Consider the following 22,647-nt stretch of genomic DNA (forward strand, 5'->3'; position numbering starts at 1 on the left):
AAAACTGGAAACTATAAAGTAAGAAATAGAAGAATTCAGTCGGAGTTACCAGAGTAGACTAAACAGTCACAGAAACGAACTTGCTAGTCAACTTCAGGGTCCGAGCCTTAAATACACTAGGCTGAAGCGCCACAGTATACAGGGATAATATAATGTTGTACTGAATTTCATTACAACACTCGTTTGGATGATGTAATCTTTGGCATTTAAACATTGGGTGTTTTAATATTGGCAATAAGGTAACTGTGTTAGAAACTTTAATAGAGGACTTAAAGCATGAGTGTCGCACTTGTGCAGCAAGATTTGTGAACAAGGTTTGAGAGAATTCTCACTGGAAAGCCTGTCTATATACAACACCAAAATACAGTCATATTCAGTCAGGACATTGGATCATTGTTGGAAGACAGATTGCCAAAACGCAGAATACAGAAAGAAAAAAGAAAAAAATTAAGACTGGATGGTGCCATACATGCCTATATTATGCCTACACAAAGTTTGATATCAATTTGACCAGCCATCACTGCCACCAGAGCCACTTATGGCGCTAATGTAACTGTGTTCGTGTGTTTTTTTATGAAGGTAAGGGACGAGACAAGCAGGACTTTCAGCTAAGATAGTAATTGATGCGCCCTACCCATTACAATTCAGTGCTGCTCAGGATTCTTGAAAAACTCATAAATTCTGAGAGGCACTACAATTGCGCTCGTCACTTAGAGACAAGATGTTGAGTCTCATTTGCCCAGTAATTTCACTAGCTATGGCGCCCTTCAGACCGAAACACAGTAATGTTTACACGTTACTGTTTCACGGCGCCCAGAAATAGGCGCCGTTGTGGTACCCATAACCTAGCCGGTTCCTGTGCAAAGGAGCCTCCCACTGCTAATGTGGTATACTGGTAACTGTGTGTGGCCATGTTGCCCTTTATGAGTGTGCAAAATTCTATTCCAAATGGATATAACGATTATCGTGTTTTAGGTAAACATACATACACATAATATACATTATCTTATCTATATATATGTAAGTCTTAATTATAATCAAATGAAAATGCACAAATAAATTTTGAAAACAAAATTTTATGAACGATGCGGGACTCGAACCCGCGACCTCTCGCGTTCCTTGCGAGCGCTCTTCGTAATTAAGCCAACCGATCGAGTAACGTATCGTCGATAAAATCTTGTATGCTTTGTTCAACTCTCAGGTTGTGGCTTCATCTACAGGATCTACTTTACAGTTGATAGTTCAACCCCAATATGAGTATATTAGGAAATTGACTTGAGATGTCGCTCTTGCAAATCTAAACAATTTGTTATTTTTTAAAGTGATAACCCTCATTTCTGGGATTAATTAAACAAATAAAATTGCATGCCCGCTTTGGTTGTTCTAGATGAAGCTATCCTGCTCAAAGTCACGCGTGGCGAGTGTAGGTACTTACCTGATTTTACATTTGGCTTGGCACCGACTTCAAACCTATCAATAGGTAGTATTTTATTAATATTAAAGGTTTGCATAAGAGGTGTATTAAATTTAATCTCTATATTTTTTATTTTTTACTAATTATCAGTGTCTGAAGTCGGTTTTATTAAACGTAGTTTTTTTTAGTGTTAGCAATAGGTTGTTCTGTAAACTACAGTAGGATTTTTCTAGATAACATCAGGTAAACTATAAGGTTTCATTACTTTTTACTGGCATATCTATATTAATATATATATGAATTTTTTGAGTAACCATGGGTAGGTCTACGAAAGGTAGGTACCTAAAAATAATATAGATCCCAAGAAACGGGAATGGAAAATAGGCTTCGTTTCCGAAAAATGCAGTTCGAAACTCAATTTCACGTTCTTATGAGGTAATGAAATATTGTGAATAACGTTCGTTAGCTTTGAATCACAGGTAGCCTACCCTCTCATCGGAGAACGGGTTGATATTATATAATAATAAATAATCAAACTTAATGAAAACACCTTAAAAGGCATATACAAACTATAATTATATCATCGGTGTAAACACAAATATTCAAAAAAGTACTGGGCTAAACTATGGCAAACATTCCGCATCAAACTAGAGATGAATCATGTAAATCGGATCATCATCTACGTAATCGGTGTACATACCTAAAAAATACCGATCGAATTGAGAACCTCCTCCTTTTTCATGTCGGTTAATAAAATATATTGCTATATTTTTTAACCGACTTCAAAAAAGGAGGAGGTTCTCAATTCGTCGGTATTTTTATGTTTGTTACCTCTAAACTTTCGACTAGGTGAACCGATTTTGATAATTCTTTTTATTTTATTTGAAAGCTGATTGTAATTTGGTCCAGATCTGACAGTGGAATCCATGAGAAAACCATAAAAGTCTTAAATTTTGCTATACATACGTACATACGTATAGCAAAGTGGATGATGAATTTACGAATAACTCAATATTGCGCCAACCGATTTCGATGATTCTTTTTTTATTAGAAAGCATATACTTCAAAGATAATTAATCGTATTCTAATTACGATAATTGTAATTTTTGGAGTCGGTGTCATCCAAGATAGGTTTGTTACTACATACATAGTTATAGGTGAGATGTGCTTGAGTCGTGAGGAGGCGAGAGGCGAGAGCGGGTTGCAGCGGAAGGACACCGATTCCAAAAATTACAATAATCGTAACTAGAATAAGATTAATAAGATAATAGTTTAATTAAGTAGATTGTATAAAAATACGCAATTATTTTTATACTTTGTAGTGCACATTATATATCTATTGTTTTGGAATAGTGTTTTTGAAGGCGGTTGTTTTTTTGTTAATTTTTTTTTTATATAAGTATATGACTTTTAATTAGTTCATATTGCCGCTTTTTTGTAAGCTGAAGCGAACGCAGAAATGTACTTAATGTAAGTAGGTATAATTAGCACTTATATCATGCCTTTTAACTTCGTATTTAGATTTTTATGGTGCCAAATGTTCGTAATCGCTGACTACCCTCTCCTCTCGGAATTAGGCATGCTTTTAGGTAAACCCGTCAAATTGCATCACTGGAACATACCTACCAAGAATGAAGAAAATCGTAATCCCTACGAAAGTGCTGTCTGAAATTTTGTAAGATACATACTTGCTACATGTTATTGTTCTATTCTATTCTTTCTAGTGGCTTCTGTGGAAGGGGCACCATAACTCGCCAATGTCACGTTTCAGTAGACCAACAAGCTTAGAGTGTGTCATTTGATCGGTGTAAACGAATTTATAAGTGATTATAGTAATGACCGGTGCCCAGAATCAAAACAGATTTATTTTCTTATTATACCTGAAACAAATATACATGCTGTTAGATTATAATGGACAAACACTGATAATATTACTTATATAAAACATTTATTGTGTTAGTTATAACTTAATATTATTCTGTTTAATATATTTACATAAAGTATTTACAAAAGGAGTGAAAACAAAGGTGAGGAGGCATTTCATGGAGGTGGGGCGGGGGATTTCAGGAGGTATAAAGTTGTACAAGGAAGACTTCATTAAAGGGCAATTAAAGAATAAATGGTCTACATTTCCCTCATCAAGTCCACAGACACATAGAGAATGGTCTCTAATTCTTAATTTGGCTAGGAATACTGGAGTGCAAGAGTGGTTTAAGCGTAACCGGCAAACTGTTGATATTATTGATTTATTGGGGAATCTAAATTTCGAGAACCACGGTTTTAAAGGGATTACAGGTTGTGTATCACCATCACCGACATAAACAGCCAACAGGCCAGAAATATTAATTAAGTGGGCGTGACAAGTAACGTCTTACACTCGCGATTTGTATGACACTTTGTGTTAGTGTGCGTGAATTGTTAAATATAGGTTATATCAAAATATAGGTTAGTAGAGTTCTGAAGTCAATATTTTCGACGTTTTCACTGCTGTCATTGTCTATCTAGAGTCAGTGGTTCCCAACCTTTTCTTCTCCATGGACCACTTCGATTTTTTTATTGTTAGCAGGGACCACGGAATCAATCCAATAATAAACTTTATTCAAAAAGTAGAATTTAAAAATTGCATTGCATTTGCATTGTATTCTTATGGCATCCAGGAAGAGTCTTCGAAGCTAACGCCTGACGGTGGATGATACAATGCGTTGTTGGTTGTTGCCTTAAGTTTCTTCTGTTTTACTAAAGTTGCCAGACCAGAGCGTGATCCCAACAAGTGAAACCAACGAGTATCTCCCAGCTAATTTTATGATTCTGAATATATTCCGATATCGTGTTCATGACTTCGATAACTTTTGAAGTTGTTTCCAGTTCTCGTGAAATCAATATTTCTTCACTTCACATGTGCACGTATTGTAATTGGTTCGTTGTCCGCGGACGATATTCTGACTCCTGCGGACCACTGGTGAATCGGGGGACCACTGGTTTAGGATCTACACGTATAAATGATATGAGGTTATTTTTTTTCATCTACGTAGTACTCGGTCCATTTCATTGGTGATGTTTAATTGTCACAACATCCCATGATCGTTTGCAACACAACTTTTTGACGAAATATACGCGCTTTTTAATTACCCTGTTAAATAGTAGGTACCTACATCAGAATTGTCCTTTTGTTTAGTGTTACGATAGATCAAGTCTCGCCTTTAAAGTACTTATAATTAAGTAGGTTTACCACGTATCCAACTATGTTATTAGAAGAGAGACTATGTACTTTTTAAACTCTATTTTTAGCTTACGTTTCAAGAGGCTTAAGAACATTTAATATCTTAATGGAGCACTTCAAATACAGCTCTACTTAATAGACGAGTGCTCGATTAGGCTGTTAATGTGCTCTAGTGGCATGTGAACGGGTAAATAAGCACCGAATCTGCGCATAATAGACACAATCCTTCACAATGAACGAATGCCCACTCGACTGAATTGATAAGTGGGTTGTACCGTGGGGAGTCGAGGTAGCGTAGACCGCCCGCCCGCCTGCACCCGACCTAATACAATGGACTTTTACTTTATGCCTAGCTTTCCGTGTCTCAGGAAAGACAATGATAATATTACACGTAGCTATACTGACGTTATATTGAGATCGGTTTATAATTATTTTATAATTCTTAAGGAAATGTACCCATGTAAGCTATTATTTGTGTTCCGTTAAATATGATAGGTTCCATGCGATTCATTGCAAAGTAATACATTGTATTATCATTTATGAAATGAAATAAATATTAGGATATTAACTCTTTTTCTAACAATGCAAATAATAACAATAAAACAGTGGCACATCGGTAGTGCTGACAGATGTGAATCGTAGAAAATATTTTATGCAGAGTATACTGTGATGAATGAAGTGTTTTTGGTAACAGTGTACAAGTTTAATGGTTTTTTCTATCTCAAAAAATACCAACATGCGTCTATGTACGTAGATATACAATATAATATGTACTTATATACAGACGTGTCGGTACCGATAACATTATCGAAAATTCAATGATTTTCATTTCTCATTCATTTTCATTTCTCAAAAAATGCCCAACGTCCTCAAAGAAGTTTGAATCTAGATGTGTGGTGGTCCTCCACTATGCGCTTTTCAAGGAGCTTTCTTCCACGTACTACAAAGCTGTGGAATGAGTTTCCTTGTGCTATGTTTCCGGGACGATACGACATGGGTACCTTCAAAAAAAGCGCGTACACCTTCCTTAAAGGCCGGCAATGCTCCTGTGATTCCTATGGTGTAGCAAGAGAATGTGGGCGGCGGCACACACCAGGTCCACGTTCACACCACGCTCGTTTGTCCTCCTCCATAAAATAAAGGTTGTTTATGTGGTTTCATAAATAATTGTAGTGTCAGTTCTACAACTCTTAATCTTTGGTAGGTAAGTATAGCGAAGCGGCGGGCGGCACGAGTGGCCTGGGTTGACCACTGGCTACGGGCCGCTTGTAGCGTGGCGTTCCGATCCGCGAGTCGCGACCGTGTCCGGCAGCCGCTAGCCGGCAACGTGCCATAGACTCATAGAGCAAACGCGAGCCGCCAAGTGCTCTCGTCTCCGGCCGTACGTCACACGCTCCCCAGCCTCTACACTCGTCGAATATGCATTCCCGCCAAATCTACAATTTTCGAATCGACTTCAAAATTATTTAATAAAGTGCAATACCGGAACTTTTTAGTGATGCGTTATTTTATAGTGCTTTATGTTTTGTTTTTTGTTTTCTTACCAAAAGCTTCGGAGGCGATACGATGGCTGTAAGTATTATTCTTTTAATATTGTAGTTAGTTTCTATTTTGTTTTTAATTGGGTACATTGAGCGAGTCGAGATAATTTTTGATTTTATTTATGGTGCGGCACTCTCTACAGAATACTAATGTGGAGTTGTTTTAAATACTGGATTTGGCGTCGAATTAAAATCATTTGTGATGTTTCGTAAAATACTAATAAATATGAAAGTTAGGTACTTTATAATAAGACAATTTAGTATAGTCAAGTAGTTATTAAAACAAAGATAAGTACATAACGTTACAAATTAAAATCGGCCATACCATATTAAAAATGAATAGTATTTTCAGACCTTTGTGCATTGTTAAAAGACTATCCGATTAGTTACAGCTATCTGGGTACACCCAGTATGGACACTTCATATTCTGCAATTCCTTTTATTAAATTTATCAAAATGTGTCCAGTAGTTAACGATATGTTTTATAACATTTTTTTAACTTTATTTATAAAACTGTTATTCTCGCAGGTAAATCCACACACCAATGTCCTCCCATTTTCATTTGCTTAATTACATTTAAGTTTGCCAAGCGACTGTTCGCGTGGAATTGTGTTAAGTATAAGATATTATAGCGCTCCCGAGGATACTATAAAATTTTATTTAATACTAGCTGACCTGACAGACGTTGTTCTGTATATAATAAAAAAAAAAATGTTTTTATATGGATTTGTCAATAATATATCATAGCATCAAAAATTACTTCGTAAAAGGGTGCATAACCCTGCTGGCGTAATGAAATTGTTTCACAGCAGAACTGTCAAACCGTGCGTTAGTAAATTCTTTCATCGAAATTATGTATGGACACATCAAAGGAAAAACAAATTTGTTGTTTTTAATTAATTTAGCAGCATTTTCCTATTTATTCACCTTTTAAAACCTTCTCTGGACTTCCATAAATAATTCAAGACCTAAATTAGCCAAATCGGTCCAGCCATTCTCGAGTTTTAGCGAGACTAACGAACAGCAATTCATTTTTATATATAGATAATGATCATTTTGTAATTTTATGTACTGTTCCTGTTATCGTGTGTGCAAAATATCATGGTGATTGGTTGAGCCCGTAATTTAGGTATGAAAACGTAACAAATAAACATAATTATACATTCTCTGTGATATTACTAAGGATTTCATCTAGACTTCTATTATATTGTCTTAAATCCATATTATAAAGTGAGAGACTAAGCTGCGAACACGTCGAAAAAAAAGCGGTGAACAGTCAACCTCTATTTTAGCAATTCACGCACACTGAAACAAAGTGACATGCATATCGCGAGTGTAAGACATATCTTGTCACACACACTAAAGTAATAAACCTAGCCTGTTCTCATGGGTTGTTTAAGGGCTATATTTCACCGGGACACATTCGCCATTACCAACAAAATGTATACAGCTCTATAGAGATTTACTCACCTGGCGTCCGTTTGATTATGCAACGAATTTGGTGGCACGACCAGCTCGGACGTTACCGGTGGAAGGCTCCTTTGCACAGGGTGCGGGCTAGATTATGGGTACCACAACAGAGCCTATTTCTGTGGTGAAGCAGTAATGTGTAAACATTACTGTGTTGCGGTCGCCGTAGCTAGTGAAATTACTGGGTATGTGAGACTTAACGTCTTATGTCTCAAGGTGACGAGCGCAATTGTAGTGCCGCTAGAATTTTTGGGTTTTTCAAGAATCTTGAGCGGTACTGCATTGTAATGGGCAGGGCGTATCAAGAACCATAAGCTGAACGTCCTGCTCGTCTCGCCCTTTATTTTCATTAAAACAAATGTTGTCTAGTTTGGTAGCTTACGGATGGTGGCGCGACTTGTTGCCTGGTGTCCCAGTGGAATATAGCCCTAACAGCAAGATGTTCCATCTAGACACTTAAATTATCTAAGGTGTTAAGTAACTACAAATAAAACCTTGTATTTATTCAACAGTTAAGTGTCAGAACACTTCATTTAAATTTTTAACCGACTTCAAAAAAGGAGGAGGTTCTCAATTCGTCTGTATTTTTTTTATGTTTGTTACCTCAAAACTTTCGACTGGGTGAACCGATTTTGATAATTCTTTTTTTATTTGAAAGCTGGTGCTTCCCGTGAGGTCCAGATCTGACAATGGCATACATGAGAAAACCATAAAAGTCTTAAATTTGCAATACATACGTATAGCAAAGTGGATGATAAATTTACGAATAACTCAATATCGCGCCAACCGATTTCGATGATTCTCTTTATATTGGAAAGGATATACTTTAAAGATATTTCGGTGAGAGTTTGGTAAGGTTCTGATTACGGAATCCATGACAAAGTAACGGAACTCTTCAATTCTTAGTCAACTATCAATCTACACATATTTAGATAAATTGTTAGTTAGTGTACTTCAAATTCACTAAAAATGGAGTCGGTGTCATCCAAGATAGGAGTGTAACTACATATGTATGTAGTTACACCGATTCCAAAAATAACAATAATCGTACCTAGAATTAGATTAATTAATAAGATTGTATAAAAATACGCAATTATTTTTATACTTTTTAGTGCATATTATATCTATTGTTTTGGAATAGTGTTTTTGAAGTCGGTCGTTTTTTTGTTAAAATATTTTTTACATTTTCAGTTTTCGCGCGTTTCTTGACAAAGATGCTTGACGCCATGTTGTTCTATAGTCATGACGTCAGTTTGTCATGTAAACAAATGCGCATATAGAAGAACAAAAGTAACGTTGTTTAGTTGACAATTGACATCAATTCTTTGTTTGCATTTTGAGTTTTGATGTAATATGATAGAGGCTATATTTTTTTTTTGTAAATGAATACCTAAGTAGTTACTGATTTTATTATTTTATGGACTGACTCTACCTACTTAATTGCCGACTGCTGTTCTATTGTAGATTTTTTTTCTCACTTTTTTATGACAGTTTGGGACAAGACGAGCAAGATGTTCAGCTGATGGTAATTGATATGCCTTGCCCATTACAATGCAGTGGCGATTAGTTACAGTTACGAGAGAAACTCAAAAATTCTAAGCGGCTCTACAATAATTGCGCTCGTCACCTTGAGACTTTTAGATGTTAAGTCTCATTTGCCCAGTAATTTCACTAGCTACAGCGACCTTCAGACTGAAACACATTGATGCTTAGTCATTACTGTTTCACGGCAGTTAGGCGCCGTTGTGGTACCCATAATCTAGCCGGCGTCCTGTGCAAATTATCCTCCCATTGGTAGAGTAAATGAATGGTGTAAAATGAAACACCCTATTTTAAGATTTCCTTGATTTCGTACGTAGGCACACTTGCAATGAAAGGTTGTTGTGTGATCTAAGGATGTAAGTCAGGATGGTATTACTAGTAGGTACCTAATTGAAAGGCGCTTTCGTACGTCGTGACTCTACGTCATCGGTCTTAGACATACTATATCATTTTCTTTAGCTATACAAGGTCTGTTGTGAGAGTACTTTAAGATACTGCTTACATTCACTGTTACTCTATAAGTCGCTAATCCTGAGCTAACTCGAGTACGCCTCCATTGTCTGGTCACCTCAATATAATACATAATATACTGATATGCTTGAGTCTATTCAAAGATGTCTTCTTCGCGTATTGACGATTAGGTTTGGTCTTAAAAAGGAGCTGACTACATATGAGGAATGGCTATCTTACTTCAAGTTACTGAGCCTTGAGAGTCGTCGCAAATTGCATGGCCTAACGACTTTATTCAAAATACTCGATGACACAATTTCTACTACCCTCTTGTCGGACATTCAATTAAGAGTTCCCAATCGGTCTTCAAGACATGAACAGTCTTTTACCATTCCGTTCTGTAATAATAACGTGTCCTTCCATAACCCTATCTATAGAATTTGTCATCAGTACAATGATTTCTGCTAAACACACCCTCGCCCTCGTGGAGTTGCAGCGTATCTTGTATTGATAGTTTATTTTAGTACGTAATAATTATGTATTTGTTTTAATTCTGTTGTTTGTATGTATTAAATAAATAAATAAATTGGTAATCAAATACAAAATAACGATGACAACAAAAACAGATAATGAGAAGGTAAAAGAATTTGAGTCTGGTCTCGTAATTTCGGGGCTGTAATCTTTATGATGCAAATGCTTTGCTGTTATGAAAGGGGTAATATAATTAATGCTATTTACAAAGGATATTGGAAACCGTGTGGCCTGGTATTAACCTATTATTATAAGGTTTTTAATTTCTAGGCGCCGTAGGATAATAGATGTGGGGACGGGAAATAAGGAAGATTGTAACTTGATTGATTGTTGTTTTGTTGTTCAATGATAAATACCGATTTTTCAATAAGAAAATGTCTGGCCGTCTGTCATTTAGCTGAGAGATCATAAACTTTGCAAATAAATAAATAAATAAAATATTGGCAGTGCTTACACACTGCTGATAGAAGTGAAAACTCAGAAATTTTACTATTAATTAAATTATTAATTTCAATTTATTTTTAAAACTTATTTGCTTTATTATTAATCAAACAAATACACTTTTTCAACAATGCACAGTACATATTGAACTTTTCACTAAATCCATTCAATTTCACTTATAAGATATACACAGCACTAATGTTGCACATTACGTCAGCTGTATACACTGCTATAAGAATTTCGGTGACGCGAACTCACGAGATTTCACCCATCCAATAATTGTCTTATTATATATGTGCCAGTCATGAGCATGTCGGTGACACGAACTCATAAGATTTCCGATTCAAAAAGTGCACAACGCGGCTTAAAAAGTCACCAAGTTCACCTCAATAAATTTTGATAGAGTTGTGTCTACACAATTGCCATTCAAAATTAAAAAATATAATATATTTCATCATATTCACAATGCATCCTTGCACAAACAATGAATTCAAGCTCGAAAGATTGATGCATCCAATTTAATTTATTCTTAATTACTTTTTATGAAATATTTGATATTTAAAATGCTTTAGATTTGAACACGAGTCATATATTGGGTGCAGCACCTTACAAACAATTTTTTTATGTATATTACAGGCATTTTAAAATGTTCTAATTGATATAAAAGAGTGGCTGTTGAGTTTCTTGTTCTTCTCATGAGCTCTACTTTTTCCGAACATAATTTGGTAGATTCAGTAATTTAAAAGAAATAATATAAAAGTTAAGCTTAGTTTAAACCTATTTGAATAAATTATATTTGAAAAAATAACTTCTCTACGGTGGTACGGAACTAATTCGCACTTTACTCCAAACAAAAAGGTCAACTTTAAATGTAAGTAAAGTTATTTAAAGCATTGCATTATGTACATAGCTATATCTGGGTATCACTATATTTGGTTGAGTCCTTGTGGCAGCTTTCGTCATATTCGTTTAAATGTCTTTCCTGGTGGTTTCGTCGTGGGGCGGGTCGTTCGTTCCCTTCACTAAAAATATATGATCGAGATAGGCGATTGGTGATTTATATATAGTGGTGGCTAGATCATTCTGTCATTGGCTGCTTCATGTTTTTTTTTTATGAAAATAAGGGACGAGTCGAACATGGTTATTGATACGCCCTGCCTTCTTGAAAAACCCCAAAAATTCTGAGTGGCACTATAACTGCGCTCGTCACCTTGAGAAATAAGATGTTAAGTATCATTTGCCCAGTAATTTCACTAGCTACGGCGCCCTTCAAACAGAAACACAGTAATGCTTACACATTACTGCTTCACGGCAGAAATAGGCACCGTTGTGGTAGCCATAATCTAGCCGGCATCTTGTGCAAAGCAGCCTCCCACTGGTGAATCATGTTGTTCAAATTTAAAGTTATGTCATTATATTTATCGATATACTCGTATATACCTTTATGATCGACATTGACATACAACAAACGACTAAATTATCTGACGCAAAACCTTGCCTATTAGGCAGAGTTATCATTCACTTGTGTTTCGACCGTGCTTTGAATACTACGCCACGCAATGATAAAGTGTTCAGTGAAAACTGTCCAAATCACAGCATATCTAAACTTAAAATGGATGAATTATCGTATTTCAGGAAAGTAAAAAACTTCTTGCCACTCTTTTAAATCAACATTTACAGATTCATCTATTTACAAATCATTTAAATTACAATATATTATGTAAAGTGATGCAACAAAAATACTCAAACGTCAAGTACTCAATGCGTTCGTTAAACGAACGTAAGTGAAAAAAAAGTAAATTTACATTAATACGTCAAAACAAGAGTTATTGGGAACAGTTATAGATGCATGAATCCACACACACTGTAAATAAATTAAGTTATTGTGCGAGCATTTTATTAGAGGTAATAAATAGTATAATAATAAGTCAACATACATACATACATCACATCAACTAACTTATTACATATAGTCAGGATGCTTCATCCCATTCATTTTAATATTGCATCTGATTTCATTAACTTATATATATATATTAACGTACTAGCTGACCCGGCAAACGTTGTTTTGCCATATAAAGTATAATTCACGCGATAGTTTTATAAGTAATAAAATATTGCCTATATTATAGCCTGTACATCATTTTGTTCTATTGTCAATACTTTTTGCAGCGCACGCAAAAATAGGTTTTCGATTTTACACCTTGTGTTAGAAAAAGCAATTTTATTACGGATCCCTAATTTTGAAAAAAAAAACATAGCCTATAGCCTTCCTCGATAAATGGACTAACCAACACTGAAAGAATCATTCAAATCGGACCAGTAGTACCAGAGATTAGCGCGTTCAAACAAACAAACAAACACTGCAGCTTTATAATATTAAGTATAGATATAATTTAAGAACAGCGAACGGCTTAGTAGGTAACTTAATATGTAACCTACCAAAACACAGATGTAAAAAGATAAATATTTATTCAAAGTGTAATCCAATTAGCTTAAAGTAAGACTGTTTGTGCAAAATAATTGGAATCGATAGTCGAATCGCAGTGACGTCAGAGCTCGAGTTACCGGGATCGGGGATGTTTCCGGGTGTAATCTCGACTGGATAATTGTGGGCTGCAACGGAACAACCGACAACGTTGCTCATTAGTGCAGTGTACAATTAGGGAGCAGTGGACCCGGGCGTACGGCGTTAGGTTACCCGGCTTCCGGCTCGCAGTAATTGAAGTTGCGATTAGCTGATGGTTACGAAGTACTTATCAAGGGTTGCTACGGTTAATTAACTATAGTCAATTCTGTTAAATTCTTTAGACATAAACAATTTTTTTGTTAACTAACAGTATATAAATAGGTCTTAGATCATTTACGGCGGTTCCCAATATTCAGTCTATCTCCGGTTGTGGCCTACTTGAGATAAAAATCGTAACTATCGTTGACTTTTCTGTCCCAATAAACTTATCGACGGTAACTCACCGTATCCGTACACGCTGTCTGTCAATAGGACGACGTATAGCTTACCAGCGAAAGAAGTTTGTATGGAAATTGCAATTCACGCGTTCCAATATAAGGCGATAAGAATGACTTATATTGGGACAGCTTCAAATTATTGACAGCTAATTAATGACAGTAGAAGGTAGTAATTTATCTCTATCTGTAGATAGTATATTGGGAACGGCTGTTATACGTCTAGACTCTAGATAGACTGTGACAGCTATAAACACGTCGAAAAAAATTGAGGTAGACTGTTCGCCTCTATTTTGAGCAAGGCACGCACACTAACACAAAGTGACACACAAATCACGAGTGTAAGACGTAGCTTGTCATGCACACTAAAGTAATTAACCTGGTCTGTTTTCATCGGTTGTCTAAGAGCAAGGTGCTCTATCTAGACGTATAAATTATCTAAGATATGGGTATATATATATATATATATCCTAGACATGGCCGTTGTTAATAGACAAACAGATAGAGTAGCAAATACTTAGTTGAGGGTAGTTTGAATATGTATGTAAATTTAAGCCTCTGAATAAATGCTTTTAATTATTATTTCAAAACCAATAAAATTAAACATGAGCAATTTATTTAACTCTCTCACTTCTAAGATAATGCCTATATACAAATTTAATTTGTACTGCGTCATTCAGACCCTTCGCGTTGGCTTAGTTGGTAAGAGCGCTGGGGTGTATCTTGAGAGGCGAGGGGGTCAAATCCGCATGTAACAAATTTATCGGGTTTATTTACAACATACAAAAGAACCATTATTAATATTTTTTTTTAAAGATTATTTCTTAACTACGTTTCGGTGACTGGTCCGAGTAATACGTGTAACCATATTTTATAATCGAATACTACCCTTAATATTTCTTTGTTCAAGTTGCGCTTTTGTTCTTAAATAAATAACTAAACGTTTCCTTTTTTTTCAAATCCCAAAAATATATTCAAATTCTCTAGTTTTCCAAACCAGAACCAGAACATCTCCGTAATCTTAACTGCATTCCTTCACGTAGAGTAACTATTTCAACAACTTTCTACAAATAAATTTAAAGTTTCTGGTCTGTACATAAAACAACAGAGATGTAATTAAATTTATTTTAACTATTAGCAATATTTATCAAACAACATTGTGGAATGTGTTACGAATTCTTTTTATTATTTCTTGAAACCTGTTCAGTTTACATTAAAAAACACAAAATATATTTCAAATTAACTGTCGATTCTTCTGGTGCATCATCATTCAGGAATTCATGTAAATGACGTTATAACTTATAAAGCTATTTAATTTAGCATACAGGTATTTTGATTTTAAAATTCAAATTAAACCTATTTTTCGACCTTTTTTATAATGCTGTAATACCCATCAATTTAGTATAGTAGCGTATAAACACTCTCCTCAATACGGCGAGATTAAATTTAAAATGTTCATGTGTGCTAGTTTTACAGATGTGTTAGTGGGTTAGTGAAGTATGTAGTATTTTGCTTTTGGTCAATCCCTATGACAAATACTGATAAACGGCGTCATATTCACGTATACAATATTTTATTATTTAACTCATATTTTCTTAAATGATTGTAATCTTAAAAAAATAGAGTGTTTACTGCGTATATAAAATGTAATATTTAGTATTTTAGTGCTGTTCTACGAAAATAAAAATCACGAAAGTAGTATTGAAGAATCAGTATTTACCTGTGATGTTTCTTTAGTTGAATTGTTGCTTTATGTATCAACACAATCTATTACAGAAAACGACACCATTATATATCTTTAATTAATATCCGTTAAAACACAGAACAATAACGATAAAAACACTAAAACGCTTTAAAACGCGGTCCAATTTGACAGGAGACTAATGGAAACTAAATTGTTTCAAAACGGTTCCAATGTCTTCATCTATTCCGTCTCTTTCTCACGTTTTTATGTAAGGATAGTTACCTCACTTTCACACAGGGTTCGTCTATTACGGTAGTATAATAAGTTTATGGTAACACCGTATAGTAGAGTTTTTTAGGCTTAGGAGCTGTTTCACAATGTCCAAATAAGTTCCTGATAGGCTACTTGCTACTTATCTATCGAATAAATACATCATTTGCGTTTGTGTTACTCTATTTCGTATATGAAACGTTTTTTTTAATATTTTCATTTCGTCAAACGAAACTATTGAGTCCGAGGTTACCAGACCGATCTGCCAGATAATTCATCTAGAAATTGTAGGTATATAGTGATTGTGAAACGCAAACTGTTATATCTGGAAGTTTTATATAGCCACTAATTTATCTAGCCTATAACAATCTGCTACTTTACTTGGACATTGTGAAACAGCCCCTTACACTAGCTGAGCAGTTAATCAGACGTATGAAAAAATGTAGATAAACATGAATATCCATGCCACTATATATTCACTTATATAATATTTAAATTATTATTCTTGTATTGCCAAGGACCAAGACGATATTAACCACGACACTGAAAGTAATTCCCGTGGGAGCACAGATTTAGTTTTCGTCGAGTTAGCAAGGGTCCTGTGTGGTAGACCGAAAAAAATAATTTCCTTCGCTCGAATTCCCACTGTGACTTTTCCAGTCAGCCGTCCCGTACATCTGGCGGGACCTATTATTAAAGGAACGTAATGCCCTCTTAGATATATTATATGAGCACGTCTAAGTTTTTACGATTGTGATTTTTATTGAATTCCCGGTGTAATACGTTCTGTAAGAAGCGGTACGGCTGTGGATGAAGGTGAAATACGAGCCACTTCAATGGATTTATTTTATTGCCTTGAAGCGGACAGAAAATAATTTAGCGTTGAGATTTTGGACATATAAACTTACGTAATACGTTATTGTGTGTTTCTTAGTATAGTGTATAATAATAATTATTATTTATTTCTCTTAAAAACATAGGTTTACAGCAGCTAGTGGCCGGAGTCAACTTGTAGGCAAATAATGCCTGTACCAGGTGCCTCCGCTCTTCCATTTCAGCAATGTGTTATTTTTAACAAACGTTTTATTGACATGGTAGTGAAATAATAATAAAGTTATGAAATGAATATAGTAAAGTTATGAAATGAATAAAAATTTACAATTTAAATATTTGGAAAGTTATTTTTGAACACCTTAACAATACAGACATACACAAATAAAATTTGAAAAACAAAATTTTATGAACGATGCGGGATTCGAACCCACAACCTCCGGCGTTCCGTGCCGGTGCTCTAACCAACTGAGCTAACCGTTCGAGTACCGCCTCGTTATCGTTATTGGGGTTGAGCACGTTATCAACTGTAAAGTAGATCCTGTAGGCTGTAGATGAAGCCACAACCTGAGAGTTGAACAAAGCAAACAGAATTTTATCTAGACGCGAGGGTTATCACTTTAAAAACATAACAAATTGTTTAGACTTACAAGAGCGACATCTCAAGTAACTTTCTTAATATGCAATTGGGGTTGAGCAGGTTATCAACTGTAAAGTAGATCCTGTAGATGAAGCCACAACCTGAGAGTTGAACAAAGCATACAAGATTTTATGACGATACGTCACTCGAACGGTTAGCTCAGTTGGTTAGAGCACTGGCACGGAACGCCAGAGGTCGTGAGTTCGAGTCCCGCATCGTTCATAAAATTTGTTTTTCAAATTATATTTGTGTATTAATCCTAGAAGTGAGGGTTATCACTTTAAAAACATAACAAATTGTTTAGAATAAAATATGAACAAATATTTGAATTTATGTTACCGATACTGTGTTTTTTTATGAGTATATCTGATGGTAAATGATACGGCTTGCCCATATTATTATACAATACCGTTCAGACTCAAAACTCTGAGTGGCGTCGAAATAGCGCTTGTTATTCCTAGGATGAATATGTTATTTACTCTCAGACAACCATGTCTCCATTTCACCAACTACTATACTATATTTTATTCTTTTAAGTAAGCCTAAAACTAGCAAAAAATCCATTAACATTCATTTCAAGAAAGCAAGCTTGGCCGTGTGAGCACTACCTATATATTTAGTTCTTACTTCGAATATAAAGCTCTCATTGAAATGTGTAGGGTTTCGCTACTAGCGAGGGCTAATTTTGCGGAGTGCTGGACATATAGCGTATAGGTGCCCCTCTATACACAAAACTTTATGTATTTCTAAATCGATCGAAAACGTTAGCTTCTATAAAAAGGTTTCATTGTTCGCTTGCATTCACGTTACGCTCATGAACGAGTGATTTCTTAGTTTTGTTTTTAATGAGAGGGTGGTTTGTTTTGTGGTTGTTCTTTTAGACCCGATTTCACCATTGTAGTAGAACGTAATTAGAACACTTTGGACTAAGCTTACGACTGTAAACAAGTTTACAGATTTAATTTGGATTTCACCAACACAAACTAAACGCAGTTATAGCCTAAACGCGTTTAAATGTTGACCGCCGATTTTGGACGTTCAACATATATATAATATTTCATTCGCGTTCAAGAGCTGTCACTGTCGTTATCGCAATAGAGACATATAACAATTTTGATTTTATTCATGCTTATAGGTGACAGTTTTGGTAGGGAGTTGATCCTTTTTTTTACGCCCTGCCCATTGCAATGCAGTGCCGCTCAGGATTCTTGAAAAACCCAAAAATTCTGAGTGGCTTCTACAACTGCGCTCTCACCTTGAGACATAAGATGTTTAGTCTTATTTGCCCAGTAATTTCACTAGCTACGGCGCCCTTCAGACCGAAACACAGTAATGCTTAAACATCTGCATCAAGGCAGAAATAGGCGCCGCTGTGGTACCCATAATCTAGCCGGCTTCCTGTGCCAACGGAGCCTCCCATTGGTAAATTAAAAGAGCCTTGCCTAAACTTTTTGGACGTTCAACATAATATTTCAACGCGTTCAAGAGCTGTCACTATCGTTTTAGAAACATTGACATATAACAATTTTGATTTTATTCATATTTATCGATGACAGTCTTGACAGGGATTTGGTTTATTCTATTGTTTATGACATGTAAACTCAGCTTTGAGCTTACGTCAACACGCTTAAAAGTTATTGATGAAATCGCTTTGTGTTTAATCGAGATCAAGACTGGCATTTGAACTCATTTACGTAAAACTGAGTTTTATTAAACTCAGTTTGAAGTGTCATTGCTAAAATCGGGGCTTAGACATAACAAGCAGTAAGTGCAATGAATCATCTCGTTCGCGATTCATTTGATCTGACACAAATTTATCCGTGGCTCGGCGCTCTTTATTTACGCGGTCGACGATGTACACTTTGTCCTGACAAATTCATAAATTACCGACATCCTCGCGCCAAAGCGTATTAGGCGTGCTTTAATCTTATTCACCGATTTCTTATTTAACCGCATCGGCTCTCGGCACTCCCTTTGAAGTATGACGCATTTATCAATTGTGGCTGTGCCATCTCATCCGAAATTTATGTGAAGTCGACATATTTCATAGGCAAGCTATCCGAAATAGTTTGTAAATAACTTGTCTTGTAAATAAAGTATATCATTGGAATTCTAAGCGATATATCTATTGTAACATACCATTTTTTATTGGGGGCGGACTTCATTTGTATTACCTACACACGAAAACCAGAAGGAAATCTACAGTAATGAGGGCTGCTAATAGTACTGGTAAAACCGATCCTCTGAAGAATTTAAAAGCTAAAACTGTGCCAATGTAGAGGCACTTTGTATTCCTTCATGGGAAGAAAAATTTTAACCATATAGGTAAATATTGCAGAGGAAATAGTTGTCTGCCAGCGTCTGGCAGTAGGTACCGAGAATATTAGAGGGTTTCTAAATGTAGGTCCTGTATGGCTGAAAGGGTTTCTACTTAAAAATTATTCAAATTTCAATCAAATCAATGGATATATTCATCTTTACTTTCAAATCCGAATGTAAAAGTATTTAAAGTCAAACAATTCAATGTTACACATTTTTTAAATTTCGAATGTTATAGCTGTCATGCGGATAAAGTTTCATTCCGTTTCATTAAAGGAGTTTTATTTTGATCCAATTCTAAAGCAGCCAGTATTCCAAAACGTAATTTCCTTAATTTTTTTCCTATTAAAGAAATTACAAATTATTGCTATATATATAGAATTTACAAAGTGATTAGATAAAATGCAGTCAGATAGGTATATTATCCGCATCTTAGTATGTAAAACGTTTAGGCATACCTGCGCCGCTAGATGATTTTGATCAGATATAAATATTGTAAAAACCCGAAAATATGGCTACATACACAAAAAAAACAACAATACAGAAAATAACTAACACATAATTATGTCTCCTTTTATAAAGATATTATTACTTATAATATTATTATAATATTATTAAATTCTTGAATATTCATAATAGGTAACTTAAAACTAATCGAAATAAAAATCGAAATATTTTATCTAAGTATCCTATATTCCGTCAACATGTAACTAGTAGGTAACAACATGTACTATGTTTGTATTTGTCGTTTGCATCTGCGAAGACGTCATGCTGTCTGGCTGGGACGACAACATATTAAATGCTCTTTGCTCTTATTCGCTATTGAAAACATTCTTGCTGTAATCTGAACATATTTTATACTCAGTGTAATAGCTAGCTAGTCTACCAAACTAACCGGACTTTGAAAATATTAGAATGGTGAATAATAATTGTAGATTGTCGATAGAAGTGAAAACATAGAAGTTTTAGTATTAAAATTTGAAATTTCATAATGTTTAAAAACAATTATATTATTATTTAAAGTTTATTTTTAAAAATTGTGTTTCAATAATATATTAATCAAACAAAAACACTTTTTCAACAATGCACAGCATTTACATATTGAAGTTGTCAGTAAATCCATTCAATTTCACTTATAAGATGCGCACGGACGAGTAAAAAAAGAAGGACTCCGCGCCGTGATATTAGCAAGTGAAGCACCGTTATGCTAGTGTGTGTGCGGTTACGGGGGATACTAGTTACACAAGTTTTTTTCCCTTACATAATCATATATGGCCATAAATACTTATAAAGTATAGTTTTTACACTTTTTCACAACGCACGACGGCATTTTTAAAATATTTTATTAAGACGCAAACTGATCTGTCACAGACGATGACAATTCTCATAATGGCCGCCTATCGGGAAGTAGTAGTGTAAGTGTGTGCGAAGGGCTATGTATTTACACGTTAATCGGCTTGTTTTGGTGCTACACTGTTATGTAAGGTAACACGGAGACCTTATTTTTTTATTAGTCCGTGACTACTGCTCTAAGCATTTCGGTGACGCGAACCCATAAGATTTTGCCCTACCAAAAAGTGCTTGAAGACCACTGTCGGCTGAACAATACAGCTGCAGTTCAACGGAATTCTTGTAGTGTGGACTCTGGGTTGAACTAGGAAACTCTGATCAAGTTGCAGCGCTGGCGACATTAATCCGGTCCTTGTTTGTAGTCCAACTGGTTCAAGCGGTTTTCCTCTTCACAATTCGTCTCGTTAGTCATGATTTTGCTACCAAACAGTACCCAACGCGGCTAAAGAAGTTTTCGCTTCAAAAACATACATCATCTTATAATCATTTACCCTTCTAGCGTTCTCACTTGTTGATTATCTTCATAATATAAAGAGCCAAGATGAGAAACTTTCACCATCATTACAAAAAAATAATTTAAGCATGGCTTAGACACGTGTTTTTTAAGACAAAGATCTAACTATAACAACGTCAATGACCTAACTATAACGACGTCTAAAACGCAGTTTATCTTTTTCTATTACAAAATAGTGTTTAGCTTATGTTTACATAAACTGAGGCGTACAGGAAGAAATTAAAGGAACGGAACGCAACTTTTGACAGCTGTCATCTATCTGTCATATAATCTAGATCTTCCTTAATAATAAGATCTATAGACACACCTAAGACAAGCTTCGACTCGTGTTTAGATATAAGCAATGTCTAAAGAATGTTGAACGCTAAACAACTGAAATACACATATTTGTAATAGAACTTATTTAAAACAAGTGTTTAATACATGTTTTACTTTTTTGTAATAACACAGTTAATATCTAATTGCAATAAATCATTTGTTAGTTGGTACGCCCACTTACTAATGACAGGCTGTATCTACTTTAATAACCTGCTGTAGGTTATCAAGATAAGCTTAGAGAAGTAGATCACATATTTTGTTAGTCCCAAAGGCTTCGTCAGTTAATATTAGCTCTTTGTTACCAGCAATGTGTAGGTATAATCCGGCATTCTATACATTACCAATGAAATTCATAGAACGCCTAAAACGTCTTGTATGGTATTCGATACAGGTATGTAAAAAGCGAGATTAATAATTAATTAAAGTATTTTTATTAAGTATTAAAATGATCACCTTAATAATTAAGGTGATAATTTTAATTTATTATTTAATGTTTAATGGCTTATATATATCTAATATATAAAATTCTCGTGTCATGGTGTTAAACATTGAACTCCTCCGAAACGGCTTGACCGATTCTCATGAAATTTTGAGTGCATATTGGGTAGGTCTGAGAATCGGACAACATCTATTTTTCATTCCCCTAAATGTTAAGGGTGGTCCACACGAAATATTTTTTTTAAATTTGTTTGATTATGAGTCAGCATTAAAAAATACATACAACTTCAAATTTTCACCCATCTGCGATCAACAGTTACTTTTGTATCGTGATTTTATTATCGCAATATCGACAATACAACGTTTGCTGGGTCAGCTAGTAGGCTTATAATAGTTAAGTAGTTTGGGTGTGGTTTGCATTGCAATTTAAATGAAACAACCCTGTAAGCACACTTTTTAAATTCGATTAAAAAAAACAGTGAAATACCATACATTATTTGTTTCTCAAGACGTTCATAGATTTCATTACATACATAGACACTTAAATGAAAAACTTATTCCAAAAGACATTGTAAAGTCCAATCAGCTTACATTATCCGAATGTTGTGAGTCTTATTGAGTGTAAATTCCGAAATAAACTCTAACGCTAACTCGCTAAATTTGAGTCTCGTGCCAGAATTTGGCGAGTCAACATCTACTGAGGATGCCTC

General features: G+C 35.0%; 1 protein-coding gene across 1 annotated transcript in view; it reads left to right on the top strand.

Moving 5' to 3' along the window:
• The first annotated feature begins 5,912 nt into the window (after nucleotides 1–5,912).
• Nucleotides 5,913–22,647, top strand: part of LOC126971258 (protein Wnt-11b-like) — a 73,739-nt gene continuing 57,004 nt past the window's right edge. Inside the window, exon 1 of the mRNA XM_050817455.1 lies at nucleotides 5,913–6,206. Coding sequence (XP_050673412.1) covers nucleotides 6,133–6,206 — 74 coding nt within the window. The 5' untranslated portion in view covers nucleotides 5,913–6,132. The remainder of the gene's footprint in view (nucleotides 6,207–22,647) is intronic.

The sequence above is a fragment of the Leptidea sinapis genome, chromosome 23, assembly GCF_905404315.1.
Source record: "Leptidea sinapis chromosome 23, ilLepSina1.1, whole genome shotgun sequence".
Classification (NCBI taxonomy): Eukaryota; Metazoa; Arthropoda; class Insecta; order Lepidoptera; family Pieridae; genus Leptidea; species Leptidea sinapis.